The 19,536-nt window shown below is 34.8% G+C and overlaps 2 protein-coding genes across 3 annotated transcripts; one reads left to right on the top strand and one right to left on the bottom strand.

Annotated features, from left to right (window-relative positions):
- Positions 1-9,115: 9,115 nt before the first annotated feature.
- Positions 9,116-15,340, bottom strand: LOC112295440 (serine/threonine-protein kinase ATG1a). 2 transcript variants are annotated; one of them, XM_024547043.3, is made up of 12 exons: positions 14,699-15,340; positions 14,418-14,535; positions 14,206-14,264; positions 13,791-13,949; positions 13,546-13,626; positions 13,276-13,387; positions 12,964-13,018; positions 12,466-12,812; positions 11,491-11,822; positions 10,831-11,083; positions 10,540-10,601; positions 9,116-10,110 (listed from the first exon to the last, which is right to left on the bottom strand). In XM_024547043.3, exons 1-12 carry the CDS (start codon positions 15,017-15,019, stop codon positions 9,880-9,882), a joined length of 2,130 nt encoding a protein of 709 aa, XP_024402811.1. In that variant the 5' UTR covers positions 15,020-15,340; the 3' UTR covers positions 9,116-9,879. The 2 variants fall into 2 exon arrangements, with proteins under 2 accessions (XP_024402811.1, XP_024402810.1); XM_024547042.3 differs by having other exon boundaries at positions 10,540-10,628; positions 14,699-15,334.
- Positions 15,341-16,842: 1,502 nt separating this feature from the next.
- On the top strand, positions 16,843-18,923 carry LOC112295486 (iron-sulfur assembly protein IscA-like 3, mitochondrial). The gene is made up of 3 exons (XM_024547176.3): positions 16,843-17,314; positions 17,997-18,114; positions 18,321-18,923. Exons 1-3 carry the CDS (start codon positions 17,119-17,121, stop codon positions 18,388-18,390), a joined length of 384 nt encoding a protein of 127 aa, XP_024402944.1. The 5' UTR covers positions 16,843-17,118; the 3' UTR covers positions 18,391-18,923.
- The last annotated feature ends 613 nt before the right edge of the window (positions 18,924-19,536 follow it).

Below are 19,536 nucleotides of genomic sequence, written 5' to 3'. Positions count from 1 at the left end.
TATATATATATATATATATATATATATATATATATATATATATATACATAAATTGATGCAGTACATTTTTTAACCTCTTATTGAGCAAGAAAAGACTTGTCATTGTGAAGAAAGATTGTGCTTATATTATAGAGAACCAAAGCACACTGCTCAATATTGTCCAAGTAATGCAACCACAAAATGAAGACTATAATTGTCAAAGAAGATAGAATATTAAAAAATAAGTTTTTTCAGCTACAATAGGAATTATGTGGGTGGAATCTTGTATAACACCTAGTAAAGGACTTATTCTCTCCTTAGAACCTTCTCCTTATTTTATAATAAATATTATTTTAGGACCTAAACATCACAAAGCCTTTGCTTTATTAGATTCAAGAATCTTAACATGTTTCTTAGATTAAGAATTTTCTAAAAGACATAACATACTTTTAGTGAAGAAAACTAAACTTGTTCATATAAAAGTCATAGATGGTCATCTATTCTCTTTAAAAAATATTACTCATAAAATTCTTCTTATACAAGTAACAACTTATAGTCACAATAGCTTTATAATATTTAATATCATTAGATCTTGTTTTAATCCAATCATTTTAGATTTATCATGGCTAAAAAAATATAATTCAAAAATAGATTGAATTTCTTATAGTCTTGACTTTTTTGCATGTATAACTAAGAATATAGTTGATCAAGTAGAAATTTATAAGTTTAATACAATTAAATTTTTATTTGTAGATGCAAGATCTTTCTTGCATGTTGTAAAAGAAGGATTATCTTATATCATATATATTACATTTTTTTTTAATGGTGAAAAGACTTCAATTGGCATTCCAAGCTAATATTAAGATTTTAAAGCTGTATTTGAGAAAAAAAATGTAAATGTTCTACTAGAACATTGTTCCTATGAATGCTCAATTGATCTTCAAGAAAAAATTCAACTGCTCTTTGGACCAATTTATAATTTATCATAAAATGAATTGATTGAATTCAAAGAGTATATTGAAGAAAATTTGGCTAAGAACTTCATACATCATTCCAAATCTCTAGTAGGAGCTCTAATTTTATTTGTAATGAAAAATGATGAATCATTGCAGATGTATGTTAATTATCAAGGACTCAAGAAAATCACCATCAAAAATAGGTACCTGCTACCTTTGATATTTGGACTTCTTAATCAGTTGAATCAAGCTAAGATCTATACAAAAATAAATCTATGAAGAGCATACAATCTGGTATGCATCAAAAAAAAGATGAATAGAAGATTGTGTTTCAAATAAGGTATGAACATTTTGAATATGACGTCATGTTTTTTGGACTTACAAATATACAAGTAGCTTTTCAATATCTAATGAATGATATTTTTTGAGAGTTTTTAGATGAATTTATTATGTGTTACCTAGACGACATCTTAATCTATTTTAAGAATATAAAAAAATATGAACTTCATATTTGTTGTATGTTACAAAAACTAAAAAATACTAGACGCTATGCCAAAATAAAAAAGCATATATTCCACACTCAGGTCAACTTCTTAGGGTATATCATTTCAAATGAAAAACTTATGATAGATCCTAAGAAAGTTCAAACTATTATGAATTGGAAGATCTCAAAAATGGTAAGAGATGTCTAATATTTTTTAAAATTTATTAACTACTACCAAATCTTCATCAAGAACTTTTTTCAAGTTACAATTCCACTTACATATTTGTCTTGTAAAGACAAAATTCAATGGAATTAAGAAGCAAAAGTAACATTTGAAGCTTTAAAGACAACCTTTATTTCTATACCAATCTTATATCACATTGACTTTTCAAAGCCATTTATTATAGAAACAGATGTATCAAACTTTACTATAGATGTTATATTATCTTAAATAAGAATAGATGATAAACTTCATCTAATAGCTTTTTATTTAAGAAAATTTTTAATTACCAAGATCAACTACAAGATTCACAAAAAAGAACTTCTTGCAAATGTTGACTTGTTTTAAGAATAGTGCCATATTCTAAAAGGTACTTTTGATTCAGTCATTGTTTATATTAATCACAAGAATTTTAAATATTTTATATCAACATATATTTTGAATTATCACCAAGCTTGTTGGAGCATGTCTTTGTCAAGATTTGATTTTAACATCACTTATCGATGCAAAAAATAACAAGATTTGTTAGACGCCCTTTCTAGATGTTCTTATCTTGCACCAAAAGAAAAAAATGCATCTTATAATCAATAAAGAAAGAGTTTTTTGAAGCCAAAGCACTTTCATTTTTTAGTAATAAAACCAACATTGATTGTTGTTTCAAACCTTGTTAAGAAAATTCAATCAAATCTGTTCTTCAATTTTCTCATTCATGATATTAAGAATCTTTTTTTTAAGTCTCATGATGCTTCTAAGTTTGAGTTTAAAAACAACCTACTGTATTTTGAAGGACGCTTATATATTCCAAAAGAAAAAACTTGTTTATGTATTCTTCAAACATGTCATGACTTTTTAGCAATTACATATTTTGGATACAACAAGACTTTAAAACTTATACTTAGAGATTTTTGGTAGCCAAAAATGCAAAAGGCAATGAAAATCTTTGTCCATTCATGTGACATTTGTTCAAGGTCAAAAACTCCACATCATCAACTTTATGGACTTATTCAATCCTTATCTATTCAAGAACAACCATGGTCTTCTGTTTCTATGGATTTTATAATAAATCTTCTAATCTTAGGTTCTTATGATTCTATATTTTTGATAGTAGATTATTTCACCAAGATGGCACATTTTGTATGATGTACAAAAACTATCACAAGTGAAGAAATAGCCAAGCTTTTCTTTGACAATATCTATGACTATCATAGATTATTTAAGGTTATTATATCTGATAGAAGAATTCAATTTGTATCAAGATTTTAGAGAATATTTTTTAAGATTATAAAAGTGGATATTAAATTATCTTCAACTTTCTATCATCAAAGTGATGGACAAACATGGTGTACAAATCAAATTTTAGAGTAGTATTTGAGTGTACCATCAACTATCAACAAGATGATTAGAAAACTCTTTTGTCATTGGCAAAATTTTCTTATAATAACATAATACATTTTTCTATGCAATAAATACCTTTTTTTTATTAATTATAGATATCATCCACAACTTGATACTTTTGGCTTTTCAAAAGTTGATAATCTTATGACAGAAGATTTTGTGAATCATTTATCTGAGCTACATACAACAATGAAGGTGCAATTCAAAGAGGTTCAAGAACAACAAAAGAACAATGCGGATGCTTATTGCAAGGAACAACTTCATTTCTATATTGATAATAAGATATGATTATTTTATCATAATATTAAAATTATTTATCTTTGTGACAAGTTGGATTATAATAGAATTTAGTCGTTTTTTATTAGTAAATAAGTCAATCAAATCGCTTATTGATTACATCTATTGAAGTCTATGAAAATCCATCCTGTATTTTGTATGTCCTTTTCAGAGCCATATAAGACAATGAATATCTTGGAAAGAAGACAAATACCATCTCCTCTTATAGAAGTAGATAATAATTAAGAATTCAAGGTAGAAGAAATCTTAGACTCAAAGCGATGCCGATATATGTTAGAATATCTTGTTCATTGGTATGGATATGATATTAGCAAATGTACATAGAAGCTAACAAAAAATCTTATAAATGTAGCAGAGATGATCAAAGCTTTTTATCAACATCCATCAAAACCAAGGTAAAGGATAGTAAATCTTTGCTATAAAAGAATTATAATTTAAAAAATATCACATTCTACCTTTTATCCTTGTTTATAGTTTTTGTATAATTGTGGTATTAAGGAGATGGAGAATCAACAGCCAGTGGATTTAACTCAAGAGCCATCATTTGCTAACTTACTAGACAAGATATTGCGATTATTACAGCCTTTAAGATGACATAATAGATATGAAGACCTTCAAAAATGACATGTTCTTCTTTGAATAGATGGTAAGATATAATACATTTAATATCACAACATGGAAAGAGACTCTTGATGTTTTGTGATTTTATTGGAGGTAGGAACAACTCCTAGTGGTATTACAAATATTTTATTTGAAAGAAGTTATGAATGTTTCAACAATGATCAAATAACATGGTCATCTTTTTGCCTTAGAATAGAACATTATTGATGGCTGAAAAGATCTATTAACTACCTTCAAAGGAAACAAAGATCAAAGTATGTTGCAAATACAATTTGCCACATCTTAAAGTTCTCCAACATATGATCATCGCTACTCGAGGAACTTGTCCATAACAAGGGAGATAATGACAAAACTATATATCTATTATAACTATTACTTAAATAATTTAAATAGGTAGAAATAAGTAAAAGTAGATAAAAATAGATAAAAATTTATAAATTTTATAATATCTTCTATAGAAGCTCTCTACAAGCTTTTAAAACATTGTTTTGACCTTGCATGTGTTTGTACTTGATTGATAGATTAGAAATTTGATCAACAAGCTAATCATGTGCTACATATATTAATAGCTTACAAAATAAGCTGACTATATGATATCCATATATAAAAATAGCCTTGCAAGTTAAGATATATGCCATGTAAAGTCAACACGTTTTTGGAAGTCCTATAGAATGTTGTCACATAAATCTTAGATAGAAAGTATATACACATGCAAGAATAAAGCCTTCTTTACTCTTATCAATTCTTTTTTTATTTTTAGTCTAATTTCAAGAGTCTCTAATTTCTTTGTCTTTTGATAATAGTCATTCTAGTTTTTTTTTTTTTTTTTAATATACATACTTCTTTATTTCTATTTTTTTTTTAAAGAGTTTCACTTATTTATTTGCTTTCATCAAGTTCTTATCTTTGAGGATTGGACCTTGTTATGTTTTCTAAATACCTTTGCAAATGCTTCTAAAAAAAACTTTGAAATTACTCAAGCTTAGAAATCTCTTCTTAAATAAATGAGCAAATCAAGATAAGGCATGTGTTGTGAGTAAGGTTCTAACTAAATCAATTCGTGACTCTTTTCTTAGATAGTACTCAGATTGTAGAAAAATTAGCACTCAAATTTGGTTAATAAATCCTCAAAACTTTAAATATATACTATCAAAATTTTTTGGAAGACTAATCCAAGGCTCTTTATGTTATTAAATATGTAAATTTTCTTGTTGAAGTATAGGTGCTATTGTCTCCTTGAATGTAGAAGCTCGAAAAAGTGATTTCATTATAGATTGATATGATTTAGATCTTACATCACTATGAAATCTTGTAAAACATTTCTCAATTTCAATAGTTTTATGACCTAAAGCATTTAAAGTATTCATAATAACATCTAACTTAGACTCGAGAGATTCAATCATACTAACATCTAGCCATCCTGAAAGAGAAAAAATAAGTTTCTAAATAATACTAGTTTAGAAGAAGGTACTCTACAATCTTAAAAAGGCTGTCATGATGTAACATGACTAATAGGTGAAAGGGGTGAAAAAATTATTATATTATAGAAGATCTTATTTTAAATATTATAGCAAATTATATTAGAAAATAGACAATAGTCCAAAAGAAAGTAAAACTAAAGATATAAATACTAATTTTTTACAAAATAAGCTTTTATTTACTATTTAAGGCCATAAATAAGGCAAAACAAAGTAGAAAAGAAAAATAAAAGATATAATCATGTGTAAGAAGAAATTAAGAGTTGATTTTAGTAAAAATCAATTCAAAACAACAAAATTTGATATCTAGAGAGGACCACTTATCAACTTGGGTCAAAATCAGATCTTGAAGTACAAAACCAAGCACCTATGGCAACCTTGGGATTCTTTTGCAAATTAGAGAGTAGGATTTGAAAGCAAACTTGATAGAATTTCTTTAGGCATTAATTTTAAGAGATTTAAGTGTATAATGATTTTGTAAGAACTTTGCAAAGTCATATTTGTTTTAGATAATTTTAGGATTTGTAAAATAAAAAGGGCATTACGTTTTGGAGAATTTTGTAAGTTTGGTAGTAGATCTACTATTCAAACTTATATGAATAGTTGTTTGGAGTGTATGCTATAAATTTAAGCTTGATCAAATGGTTGAATTGAAGGTTCTTGAATTTCAAGTAGATTGAGGTTTTAAAAATTGGACTTTAAAAGGCAATTAGGATTTCTAAGATCTTCAACAATCTACTAGTTGGATTGCAGTGAAATTTATATATAAGAGTAATGGACTCGATTCGTTATACATATGTGAAATTTGAAAATAATTAAATGATTTCAAAATGAGATATTAGTGCTAGAAGTTCAATATTTAGACTAGAATAGGAGGTTGGCCAATACTTGAGTGGATTTAGGTTTTTCCTTCTATTTGGTAAGTGCAATTATCTTCAAAAAAAAATTATTTATTGCTAACTTAGTTGTTGAGAAGTATATAAAATTTTAAGCAAGATCAATAATTTAATCAATAGATATTGAGGTTCTATATTATACTAAGATTAGATTGAATTGGTTAAGTTTTTATTAGGATTTGGTTTAGGATTAGGATTGAGTTAGGGTTTAGGATTTGATTAAGGTTTGGTTAGAATTTAGGATTGGACTAGGATTTAGGATTTGATTTAGGATTTACTTAAGATTTATGATTTAAGAATTGCTTAAGATTTGATTAAAGATTAATTAGGATTTAGGATTGGACTAGGTTTTAGGATTTGGTTTAGGATCTTTTTTAGGGTTTAGGATTTAGGATTTGGCCTAGGATTTTATTGAAGTCTATTAGGATTTTAACCAAGATTAAATTAGAACTTAATTGTGATTTATTTAAAATATATTTGTAATTATTTTAATATTTATTTAGGATTTTTTAGAGATTCTTTTAAGATTTATTGTGGATTTATTTTGAATTTCTTTAAGATTTTTTATTATTTATTTTGTAATTTTTTTAAAGATTCTTTTGAATTTAATTAAAGCTTACTTAGTATTGTTAAGGTTTAATTAGAATTTATTTAATATTCTATTAGAATTTATTGTTGCAATTTCCATTCTACCTTCCATAATAAAGTGCCTAGTGCATTCTTGAATAAGACTTCACGTAATACGACAATGCTTAGATGCCTTCAAGAAGAGGGATAATCCATTCTTTATCAAGAAGGATGAAGTTCTAATATTGATAAGAGGACAATCTCAACAAATACATCTCTTGGAGCTCTAGCTCACCTTTCTTAGTATTGATCTTGTATTCATCTGGTTTAATCAAGTTTTTGTTAGCTTTCTTGTTAAAACTCTTCCGTTCAACTCATTGTTTGGTCTCTTATATAGTATATCCGTGACAGTTTTTTGAAAGTTATAAATGAACCAAATATTTTTGAAATTAACAATTAAGTTATATTTATTTATCAATTTGATAAAACATAGTCTTATTTTATTTTAAATATTATTTGATTAACAAAAAAAAAAAAAAAATGTAAACCCATTACATGACTAAGATAGATAATGTTAAGATATTTGTATATTAGCAAAAGAAAACTCCATGTCTAAAAGACCTATTTATTTTAAATATCTTATTTTGCTCCATAATATATTAAGTAAGAATCCTAATTAACTATACATCTTTTCAATGCATAAAATTCTAAATTAATGAGCATCTCAAATTATAAAAAATTCCTTGCCTATTTATTTTGAATTTATCTATAAATCTATATAGAATTCTAGTAACTTCTTGTAGATTTATAAATCAGAGTAGTTTTTTCTAACTCCAATTTAAATCACTATTTAAGACAAAATCACTATTTGAGTTGTCTATTCCTACTTTTTTAAGACAAAACACAAGAAAATAAAAAAAATCCATCATAATTTAGATTCATTTGGTACAAAAGACATGTAATAAATGATTTTAGTAAAAAAAAAAAAAAAAAAAAAAAAAAAAAAAACTTTGCAATTGACAATAATCATATGCTTTGTCTTCTAGAAACCATAGAAATAGTCTTTTATTAATTTTAGAAGTATCATATGATATAAAGAATATAAGAATGAGGCACTAGCCTTTTCTACAAATTACGTGTTATTTTCCAATTGAAAGACCATAGCTTTCTTTTATTTTTCAACTTGATTTATTTTTTTAATTAAAATTAAAAAATATTTAAATTAATGATATACAAGTTTTGTTGCTACTAATAGTAGGTGCATGTTTTTGGACTATTTAAAAATAAATTTGACTAAATAAAAAAATATAATTTTTAACATGGAATTTTCTTCAAAAGAAAAATAAAATTAATTGGTATAAAACAAAATAAATCATCCAAAAACAACCATCAAGGCCAACACAATTTTTAGAGAAGTTTACAAAAATATGGATTTGAAGTGCCAAACTATGAAAACTGAACATACCATTTGGAGAAACTAGTAATTTTCCAAGCCCAAAAATTTGTACAACCCACTCTCTTTCCAAATATTGCATTATCTACCCTCTCTCTTCTTGACTATTGAAATAGATTCTAGGAGAATGTAATCTACTACCCATCTTCAATAGCAAATAGGTTAATCCTGTTATGTTTCAAAAATGCAGAAACAAAATAACAAAATGTCGATAAGCTTGAGTGCATGAACATTTTCTCCCGCTGCATAAGTACTGCATAAGTACTACATGAGCGCTTGGAATTGCCATTGTAGAGATCATGTTATAAATGCATGCGAATCGTAGAGAAAAACTCTCTGTAAGAGTTAGTAATGACGCATTGTAGAGTTGTTCATATACATCTCTCGTTTTTGTCCAAATGTATACGCTGCTTGTTTAAGCCATCAGCAACGGCTTCGTCACAATGCAATGTCCCTGGCGAGGGCTGGTTGTATGACGAAAATATGAACATTCATACCTTATGTGCGCCACCATAGTCACCTAATGAGTCTTCTTTAACAAAGGTTTTTCGCAGGGTAGGCTATTTGAAGAATGGACAATCTTTGTCTTTACACATGCTCTCAAACTTCATGAATACCTGAGACGTGTTCTGTTGGGACCTTGAAAGAGATTTAGTAGGGCATACTTCATAGAAGACGAGAGACGAGCTGGCTACTCAGGCGTAGAAGACGACGGCTAAAGGGCCTGGGTGAGCATGCAGCACATCATTAAGAATTTGGAACGCAATGATTAAATATGAAAGTTACTTTACAAAAAGAATTCCAGTCCGCCACTGATACACATGGTGTAGGCACCAAGAACTAAGCACTGAGATCCTCGACCAGCGTCAGAATCACATAATGCCCAATGTGCTAAAATACGTAACTGGAATTCAGAAGATATCACATCCAAACCCAGTTCTGAATCCTACGGATGTATACCAGGGCGCAGTTAACGTGTTTACAATCAAGGACGACAGAGTGCAGTTGAGTTGCCAACTCGATGAAATAATCACCTTATCTAATATGTACAAACCTCCAGCTGCGTTAGATTCTAAAAAGTAGGCTGGAGTTCAATAAGCTTACTCCAAAAACCTAAGACAACTCGGACATTCCGACCAACAGCTCACCTTTGGATAAAATAACAGTTGGCCCAAAAGGATTCCCTTCATTAGGCTTCACCTTGTCAAGGGGCCACCAGGTTTGGAAAAGATAGGCTGCCACGTCTCTGGCGAATGCTGCTTCCTGTCGCCAGCTTATGAGGTTTAAAAGTGGCAACAATGTTGGTTCTCCTCAAGTAAGGGAAGCCCTACTTTCCTTGAAGTGCCTCCGCATCTTCCCATTGAGTAGATGAACTCAGTGTAAGCAAAACATTGCCATTAACAAAGGCACTTGGCTTTAAGATCCGATTTCATTTCTAAGAAATGACACAAAATGTCTGGGTTGCTAAACGGGGATTAAGGATATCGTCCAGGTTCCTCCGCACGCAATCCAGATTTCACGAATTTTTGGTCTTCATGTGTCAGCCAAAAAAGTGTGGTGGATTTGAGCAGTGGCTGCACACTGATGATGGCGAGCAGTAATGTTATCGTAATATCGACGGAGTCGATGCCTGTCAATGTCAGACAATAGTAGAGGAGGCTGAATTGGCAATGTTGCAGCCTCAACTACAAGGAAGTAAAGAAGGGCAGCAGCCTTCTCATAAGCAGAAGATGCGTTAGACATACTCCCCATGAGCTCATCCACCTGACGCACAAGACAGTACAAGTGACGCATATGTTCATATCTTCTTGCAATTACTTCGCACTAAAACTCTAAGGCATTGTAGTCAAAGGACGATGAATTGGCGTATTGATAAATGAGGCTAGCAAACCACATCGCAGCTCGAAATAGATTTATGAAATACCCCATCCGTCTCACAGCTGAGCTGCTTAAGAAAATCCTCAAGAAGAAGCAAGCCGCACCTCATACCTCAACACCTCCTACACATTCTAAGTAACGTGTAATTTTTGCAAAATATGACGTAACACTCTTCAAAACATCTTTCTACACGAATCGGAAAACCACATCAACAAGTCATATAAAACTATTAATGTTTTTTTAAGAGCCCCTAGACCCAAGTTTTACAATAGCAGACAGAAGTGATAATAAGTTGGGAAGAGATATTTGAAGTACCGCTCCCTCTTTGCCAAGGGCAAGAGCTGATTGAAATATGAGCTCCAAAGCATCTGGCATTTCTGCAGAGGTTGCAATCCGTCGACCAACTCCAGTGATTATGAAGCAATAACAAGGAGAAATACCTTAGCAAGCGACACTGACCTTTTACACCAAGTCCCACTCTATACTCAAACTAATCAATAAAGTAGCACCCTTGTTAGAATAAAATCCTCTAAAGATATGCCAAATGACAGCTGCTATCACCTTCTAAACCAGAACCTTGATTACAAACTCAAAGCGCTCACTTACCATCACCAGTATTGATGTGCACTGCTAAGGATTCAGCCCGCTCAACAGCAAAAGAGAATTCCCGTTCCATGAAAGAGCAAGTATTTGCAATAGATCGGTCCTGGCTTTCAACATCCTCTGAACTACCCTTTCCTCCACTACTGCCGACGTGTTCAGAATCAGCCCAGGTTTGACACACACGAAGTGCTTCCTTCCAGATTGCTAAACACACAAGTTGAATTGAAAATGCCTCTACCCTCAGCCCAACGTTCATCTGCAGATAACGACCAAATGGTAAAGTTCTTGCGGCCACCATTTACTTAAAGCCGGAAAATCAAAATGCAAAAAAAAGTGTCGACAAAGGGGAGAAAAACTAGTACTTCATAACAAACATAAGTGTTGTTTAAAAAGGTGCATAAAAAGAGCAAGATTCACAACAACTAGCTCCAATCGCCAAAAAAAGATTGATGATCAGGACAAAATGCTGAGTTTTATCTAAATTGACTGTACTACCTCGAAAGAATAGATGAGATGGAGTGATGGAAGGATGAGGTAAAACAAAGAGTCACGCAAGAAGACATCTCCCCAGTGCAGATTAAGTAAAATTTCACTAAAAAGATGCTTATCTGGAGTCCTTGATTATAACTGAAAATATGAAAGTATAAGTACAGAGAAATCAACCTTATCTACGGCAAGTTCTGTAATAAGCCGCGCAGATATCTGTAAAGAGGAAAGTCGAGTAGGTGGATGCTGCGAAGGAGCTTCAAATTCTTGTGAGCTATGTGATAAAACCGAACCAGAGCTGGCACCACTACCAACTCTTCCAGAACTTGTCGGGCCCACGTTTAGATTATGTACTCTGTGAGGGAAACTACTGATTCCTTTTCCCGAAAGCTGGATTCCGCCAGCATCGGAAGTGCTTAATGACGTCCCAAGGTTATCTGTTGAAGTTATTGGGACTTTGACGAGAACATACTCCCGTTCAATTGTGTCAAAAGAATCTCCCAAAGCACCTGCAAACCATGGAACACAAGCGAAACGAATGTGCTAAGACGAATAATGAAAGGCCGAGGACTCATATTTATACGACCAATTGGTTACTAAAGCTCAAAGAACTAAAGGATCAAAAGTATAAATGTAAACCTATTGAGGAGGAAGGTGGGAACAAACAAAGGAGTAGTTTGTAAAAGGCCCTTGGAAAATTCAAGGGATAACATAAACACCTTTCAATCTCCAATACGAAGTTTTCTGATAAGCACGGGAAATCACGGAAGATGCAACTTCACGGCCTCCTAAACTCAATTTAAAACGTGAGATATTTAACTGAAATATTGAAATATTACTACAAGAACTAATTTACACACTTCGGAATGTCAATTAATGGATCACAAAACTCAAAGCTAATTCATCGTCACACGTTCGCCATTCGTTGTTCACAAACTCATCAAAAAGCAATGATCCCATAGAACTCCATTACAGTCAATTTGTACCCACCCATACTTTCTCGTGTCTCAAGTAGTGAAACGGTTTGAGGAAGAGCCTCTTAGGCACCCACGATCAGGTTGTCACTAGCTTTGAATGTAGAAAAACAAAGTAAAGAAAAAGAACCGTGATATGCAAAATATTTGAAGGCAAATAGCAGCTCCAGATGCCTACCTTCAGTGGAAGAACCGGAATGGGTAGAACTGTGATCACCACCCATAACTGCACTATCTTCAGCACCACTATTAAGGATCCTCGATCTGTTGTCATGAAATCTAGTAACTGGAAAGCCCGTTCGAGTTGGAGGTGAATGACCTGCATTTGATTTCTTTCCAAAAGGAAGGAATGAGCTGCTGGGTGGTAATGGCGAGAACAAAGGCGGTCTGGACAATTTTCCATATACAGAACCTTGTTGCTCATCGTCCAGTAAAAATGGGAAGCAACCTTTCTGAGAAGTTTCGCTTTTTCCACCAGTGCCTCCAGAAAGACTCCCACCTGCTTGAGCATCCTCTTTCTTTGGTCTGAAGCCACAAAAGACACTCCTTCTTAACCAGGATTGAAACCAACGTTCGCTGTCCATCATGCATCTAGCGGCTAGGAGAAACAGGAAATCAATATTAATAATAAGCTCAAGCAAAATAAGGACATATATAAAAATTGGGGAAATCACACCTCATCTCTTCCATAAAAGAGTGCGCGAAAAACTCCTCAAAAGCTAGTCGTTCAACTGCTCAATAGCGAAAAATATCCCACAAGCATCAGCGACTATATCTATGACGCTGCATAGTAAAATAAAATATAAAGACTCAGACAGAACGGATACAACAAAGTGCACATATTACACCTTAAAAGGCTTAAAGCCCTCTTACCGAACGTCTAATTCACAAAACTAATGCATAGAGGCATAAATTGAATTAGAGTCATATGTATAACGTTAAGTGGCTACTACATGCCACTCTACAATAAAGTGGGAGTGGGACATGCCTGGATCTTTACGCAGCAATTTGCGGCACATGTCGATGCAATCAGGGTGTAGCTGGGCCATAATTGGCTCTGGAAAGCGCACTTCTGGCGACTTTAAAATATTTTGGAGGAGCTGATCAGCAGCAAGAAATAATACGGGTGAATGTTAAACCTTAAGTTCAAGGTATACAGCACTTGTCGGTTCCAAACAAATAACATGAGTATGATTACAGTGCCGGAGACTAGCATTTGTTTCTAGCTTGAACATAACAAGAAAAGCCGTGGCATCACCTGAACGTGGTTGTTCCCACTGAAAGGGGGCCGACCAGTCACTAACTGAAATAGAATAGCACCCACACTCCATAAATCTGCCTGCAAAGATCCCAAATTTTACATACCCTCGTATGATTAACAAGTAAGAAAAAGGTGTGACAGAAAATTCTTCAATTCACAAATGAGATACCCCAAAAATTCTTATGGAAAAGAGCGTGAAGACTTTCGCAGAGAGACTAACGCTGTGGGAAAAGAGCGTCTACCTTGGCGTCATATTTCTTTGATTGGAGGATCTCTGGAGCCATGTACAGAGGCGTGCCACATAAGGTCTCCGCCATGCCCTGCGGCATAAGAGACCTGGCGAATCCAAAGTCCGCAATCTTCAACACTGCATTATCATCATTTGTAGATAACAACAGATTCTGCAAATCGAAGAAGGAATAATGTTAGACAGGAGGGACCACTCTATGAAACATAATTTTCATGTCGCACGTTCACCTTCCTTCAGTTAACTCAACACATGAACTGAATCACAGCTGAAACGACAAAAAAAAGAAAAGCACCCACGAAGCATCTCAAGAATATTGTGCGACGACAGTAACGTGAACTTTCCAATTCAATCCTGATAAACCAAGGCGACAGCATAAAAAGCTCAGTAACGAACGGGGTCATTCCAACCTGCGGCTTGAGGTCACGATGAATCCAATAGTTATTCCGTAGCACCCGCAACCCATCTCCTGCAACGCCGAAGATGGGTCCACCCAACCAACATTCAACCGAGGTTTTTCCTTCTATCCTTGAACGCGAAATAGAGCTATCCCCAACTTTCTGCAAATTCAACTACCCTAATTCAACTCAAGCAGTTTGGATGTTAAGAACAAACCACGTACCCAGCTGCCGCATGAAGTTACGTGCAGTGGCTTCATTAACCTTGCCACATCGCTGGATGTAAGCGGCCAAATCACCACCTGCGCAATACTCCAACACAAGATATATCCGGTTCGGCCCCTGCAAGCACTCCCATCGACCACATCAACAAACCGCCGATAGCAGAAGCATAACCTTGCTTTCCCAATTGAGAGAATTAGGGTTTCCCCACTCTCCCCCAAACCTGATTGCACTGAGCCAAACAAAACGAAGAAATAAAACCACTCCCATGCCCCAGACAAACCTCGACAATATCGTGCAAGCGAATGATATTAGGGTGATCAGTCTTCCGCAAGATAGCAATCTCGCTCCTCAGACTTTCCTGCAGCTTTTTGTTCAACTTCTCCGTAGCAATCTCTTTAATTGCCACTTCACGAGCTGGGTACTGGTTGTGATGCCCCTTCCACACCACCGCAAAGCTACCAGAGCCTATCTGCTGCGTCACAATGTATTCCTCGATCAGCCGCTGCCCACTCCCTCCATGCCCCAAATGATTCAGATGCTGCTGCTGCTGATGCGGCGGGTGCTGCAGATACCGAATCTCCCTCGAAAGTAGCTCCGCCATTGCCAATTCCTACTCTCCCAGAGAAACCTCCTCGTAAAATTGTGCAGGAATCTCACCTCGACCGCTGGCTACATGCTTCCTAAAAAACAACAACAACAACAACACGAAACAGAAAAAAGCAACAACACGGCGTCACATGACGGAAACGACCTCCTTGCGGTCGTAATTTGAATTAGAAAAAGGAAACACGAGGATCCAGAGCCCATGCAAACGTCGTCGAATTCTGGGGCTGCGACAATTCGAGTTAAATTCCGGTCCAGTTCCCCGCGCTTGGTTGCGTCAAAGGTTGCCTCACCGACATGCGTGCTGCGAAGCATGAACAAGGTAAAGGGGAAGAGGGGGGGGGGGTCTTCCTGTATTCTACCCTGCCAACGCAGCATCCCCCCCGCCACCTCAGCGGGCATGGAGAAAGATATACTGCCCCTGTTCCCCACTCCCCTTCTGTTCCCGTACGTTCCCTATATGTTCCCCTGCGGATACTTACTATTTTAGTTTTTCATTCTTTTCGGATTGTTTCTTACAAAATTTGAAAGTGTATATATATATATATATATACATATACATAAATATATATATATATATATATATATGTGTGTGTGTGTGTGTGTGTCTGTGTGTGTGGAATTGTATGAGCTGTCAATATTTGGTGAACAAGCACAAAAGAAGTGTATAATAATAGATGTAACGTGTTTATGAGAATATAAAAAATAATTTTTTTTAGGAGAAATGTTTGGCATTCACAGAGGATGTAGTTTTTCCCTAAGAAACTATCTGTTGTAATGATATTGACACTAATATTCAGACAATTCTTGTGGAGTATTATAATGTTAAAATGTAAGAAAATGGTAATTTATAGGAGTTTTTCTTCAGCCTTACCTCTTTAAAAATGTTTCACAGATTCACTTTTTTAAATGAAAATCTCAAGCCAACCTTTTTTTGATTTTACTAATGTTATTTTGCAAAAAATACAAAATTTTGAAGAGAAATACAAAATTTTAATAGTAATTACATATTATTAAGAAATATAATTTGTGCAAAGGTAAAATCCACAAAATATATAAAATATTATATCACGCTTTTCATGAAATTCAAGACAGCATATTGAGATTACTTTTATATGTAAATCATTTTTGAAAAATTGTCAAACCATGTTCTGAAACTCTTTGCTTTTCTTCTTTCTTTTTTCTTTTTAAGTTCTTTTATTTATTTTTTGATATTTCAAAGATTATATGAAACATCTTCAAGCACTATCTGTTTATAATTTTTTTTTGAAATTTGTGACTTGGGAAGATTTTGAATGCATGTAAATATATATATATATATATATATTTTATGAGAAAAAAATGAAAAATGAAAAAATATTAGTTGAGGAGGTTGTTTTAATTTCAGATCTTTCTTTTGAGATTGCAATATGGTTATAAATTCCCCTTGAAATCCTGGCCATTACATTTAACACATGGAAGTTAAAGATAAAGAAACAAATTGACTTCCATAGGTGAAGAGAACTACATGGTTGGTTAATACGGAACGATGGAGAAAATTAGGGAACGGTCGTGAACAGTAGTGAACTTTTGAGAACCGAGGGGGGATTCGCTTTTATCACACCATCTGGCGTCCACGTGGACTCCACAAGCCAATCACACTGGCTGAGCTGACAAACTACGTGGCCCTTTCTGAACCCCCACCGCTCAGAAGATACCCGTGTTGTTTCCTAGGTATAAAACCATACATCAATGTAATGTCCTACCGGGTATCATGTGGAAGGTTCCGGTGCTCTGTTGTTGAGCCAGGCTCCTGGAAACGGGAGGAAGCACTTCAGTTTCACGAGATAGCTCTTGCTTTGTTTTCTAAGCACACATTCATTTGAGCATTGTTTTCGTGATCTTTACTCCGCCGAGGATTTCTTCTTGTCGAGTTGCTGTTCTGTGGAGCTGGGTTTTTTCTTTTTTTAGCAGAAGAAGAAGAAGAGGTTGAAACCGGATTGGGTGGGGTTGTTGATAGAAGCAGGGGCTTGTTTGTTTGTTTGGAGGATGTTGGCGATTGGGTTTTGAGGAAGAAGAAAGGGGGATTGTAGGAAGAGCACAAGGAGAGGCGGAGCAATGCACGCGGTAGCAGCGGCAGCTGTGAAGGCGGGTGCGAACTCATCATCGGCAGTGCGACGCCAAGCGCTGTCGCTCACAGAGGCCGCGGCCAACAGGATTCGAAAGCTGCTGGACCATAGGCAGAAGGAGTATTTACGCTTGGGCGTCAAAGTGCGCGGTTGTAATGGACTTACGTACACGCTTAATTACGCAGGTACATTTGTGGCTCCGTTTTTTCTTTTTTTTCCCCCCTTTTTTTGTCGTTTCGGTTTAGATGCAGAGGTACCGTCTCTTCGTGTGGAAGCAGCATATAGCCGAGCTATTTAATCGGGTGAATTTGGGGAAAAGAAGAATTTTACAAGGTTATTGTTTGAAGCATCCTATTGCAGATACCGTTTAAGTTGTAGCTTTATGTAATTGAAAAGTAGCGAGGTTTCTGAATTGTAGATGTCGATGCCAAGATCGCTCACGAGACACAGAAATTTAGTTGCTTCATCACGATGAAGCCCTAGTTGTAATTTGATTGTCGAGAGGTTACAAATAGGATCTGTCCAACCCTAATGACGAGTTCTTGTTTCGAGAGAGGCCAGGTCATCTATCAGTGTTAATTTTTTTGATTGTTGAGGTGGCCTAAGTCTTTGTAATTTCTACTTCCTGTTGTTGCGCTGCCATATCGTTAGAAGTACATGTACAAATTCTGTGATAGTTGAATTAGCCCCCGCAAATTCTGTGAGTTCCTGCAATGAATGATAGTGATCAAGTCCCTTGCCGCCTGATCCTCTCTGTCTTTTCCACGTTGTAGCAATTCGGTATAGACGATTTCCTTGTGACTGAACATCCAAATAGCAAATCCCTACCCAAGAGCTGCGACTAAATCATGTTTTTGCGTGCTACAGATGATAAGGGCAAGTTTGACGAGGTTGTAGAAGATAAAGGCGTGAAAGTGTTGATAGACCCGCGAGCACTTATGCACGTTGTTGGCACCAAAATGGATTATGTCGAAGAACGACTGAAGTAAGAATTCATGATTATTTCTGCATTGAAAGTCGTTGTAAGCATTTTGGAATCAACAACTGTGGATTGATAGTGGACACTCGGCCCTGAGGATTTTTTTTTTTGGATTGTTCGTCGACGGACACCATTTAGAAGTGATTTGTGCATGATGTTAGGGTTTTGGATGGGTGATTGGGCTTATCGTCATATCTACTTGCACTGTGCAGGTCTGAATTTGTTTTTATCAACCCTAACTCCAAAGGTCAATGTGGCTGCGGGGAATCTTTCACAACTTGAGGATTGATGAACGCAGTTGCAATCTTGCACTGTTGCAGCCCATAGAAAGGTGGCTACCATTGATTGCGGCAATTATACAGCGGTAAATTACACTGCTGGTTGCGGTGCATCACCTCGAAGATAGTTTTAGTTCATGATTGTGCTACCGATGACAAATAAATTTATGAATATCTAGCATTGCACGAATGGGTTAATGTTAACACTTCAAAGTCGTGCCACATGGCAGTATTCATGCATGTTTAATAGACATGTTTCTCCAATCGAGTTGAGTATTTCTTTGTTACACATAGACCAGACAGGAAGATATAAGTACATTTACCGGCTTTCCCTGGTTGCCGCCATTAGATGAGTCCACAAAGACTATTCTTAGCTCTTGCACGGAGCCAAGCTAATCTCCTGGCTGCGTATGTTTTGGAGGCATGCCCTTCTGGATGCTGCATGAGAGATATTGCGAGAGTTTTCGTGGTTAGAAGATGTAAATTGAAGCATGCAGTTGACAAATTGAATTGAATGCAACAGTGTATTGGGTGACACATTTTGGGTGTGTGCGACAGATCATATTGCAGAGTATAGTGAAGTGGTTTCAGTAGTGATATTAGCGCACTTAATGGTAGACGGAAGTGACAACATGTTTTGTGCTTTGAACGTGTTGCAAATTCCGGAATCCGTCCTGAAGCGAAGTAGAGAGTGGTAACAGTTAATAAGGTCGGCTTATAGATTGAGTGATGCTGTTTTTCCAATAAGTGGGTTCCTGTACAACAATCAACGTCATATAAATATACGTGTCCAGAGTGGAGTTGTCAAAAATAGGATCATATTGCAATGTGCTATTGCACTTCGGGTGAACAATGTCACTTCTGCACGGACACAAAGAGATTGTCTAACATTGCTTTCAATTGTTATGTTCTCCCACTGAGCTAGTTTACAAGCCAATTGTAATCTAAGTTTTACAAATTGGGTAACGTGAAGAATCATCTACGAGTAGAACATATTTCTACAAAAAGACAGACATTCCGTTAAGTCTGAGAGAGATGAAAACTTTCCATAGTGGAAGTTGGATTACAGAAAAAGAGTTTGCAGTAACGCACGTCCTCACCGTGGGCAAGAAAATCATCTACGAGAAACGGCCGAGCAATCAACAAAAAT

This window comes from Physcomitrium patens, chromosome 18 (genome assembly GCF_059467195.1).
Source record: "Physcomitrium patens ecotype Gransden chromosome 18, ASM5946719v1, whole genome shotgun sequence".
Lineage (NCBI taxonomy): Eukaryota > Viridiplantae > Streptophyta > Bryopsida > Funariales > Funariaceae > Physcomitrium > Physcomitrium patens.
This window is presented reverse-complemented; position numbering and strand designations above follow the sequence as displayed.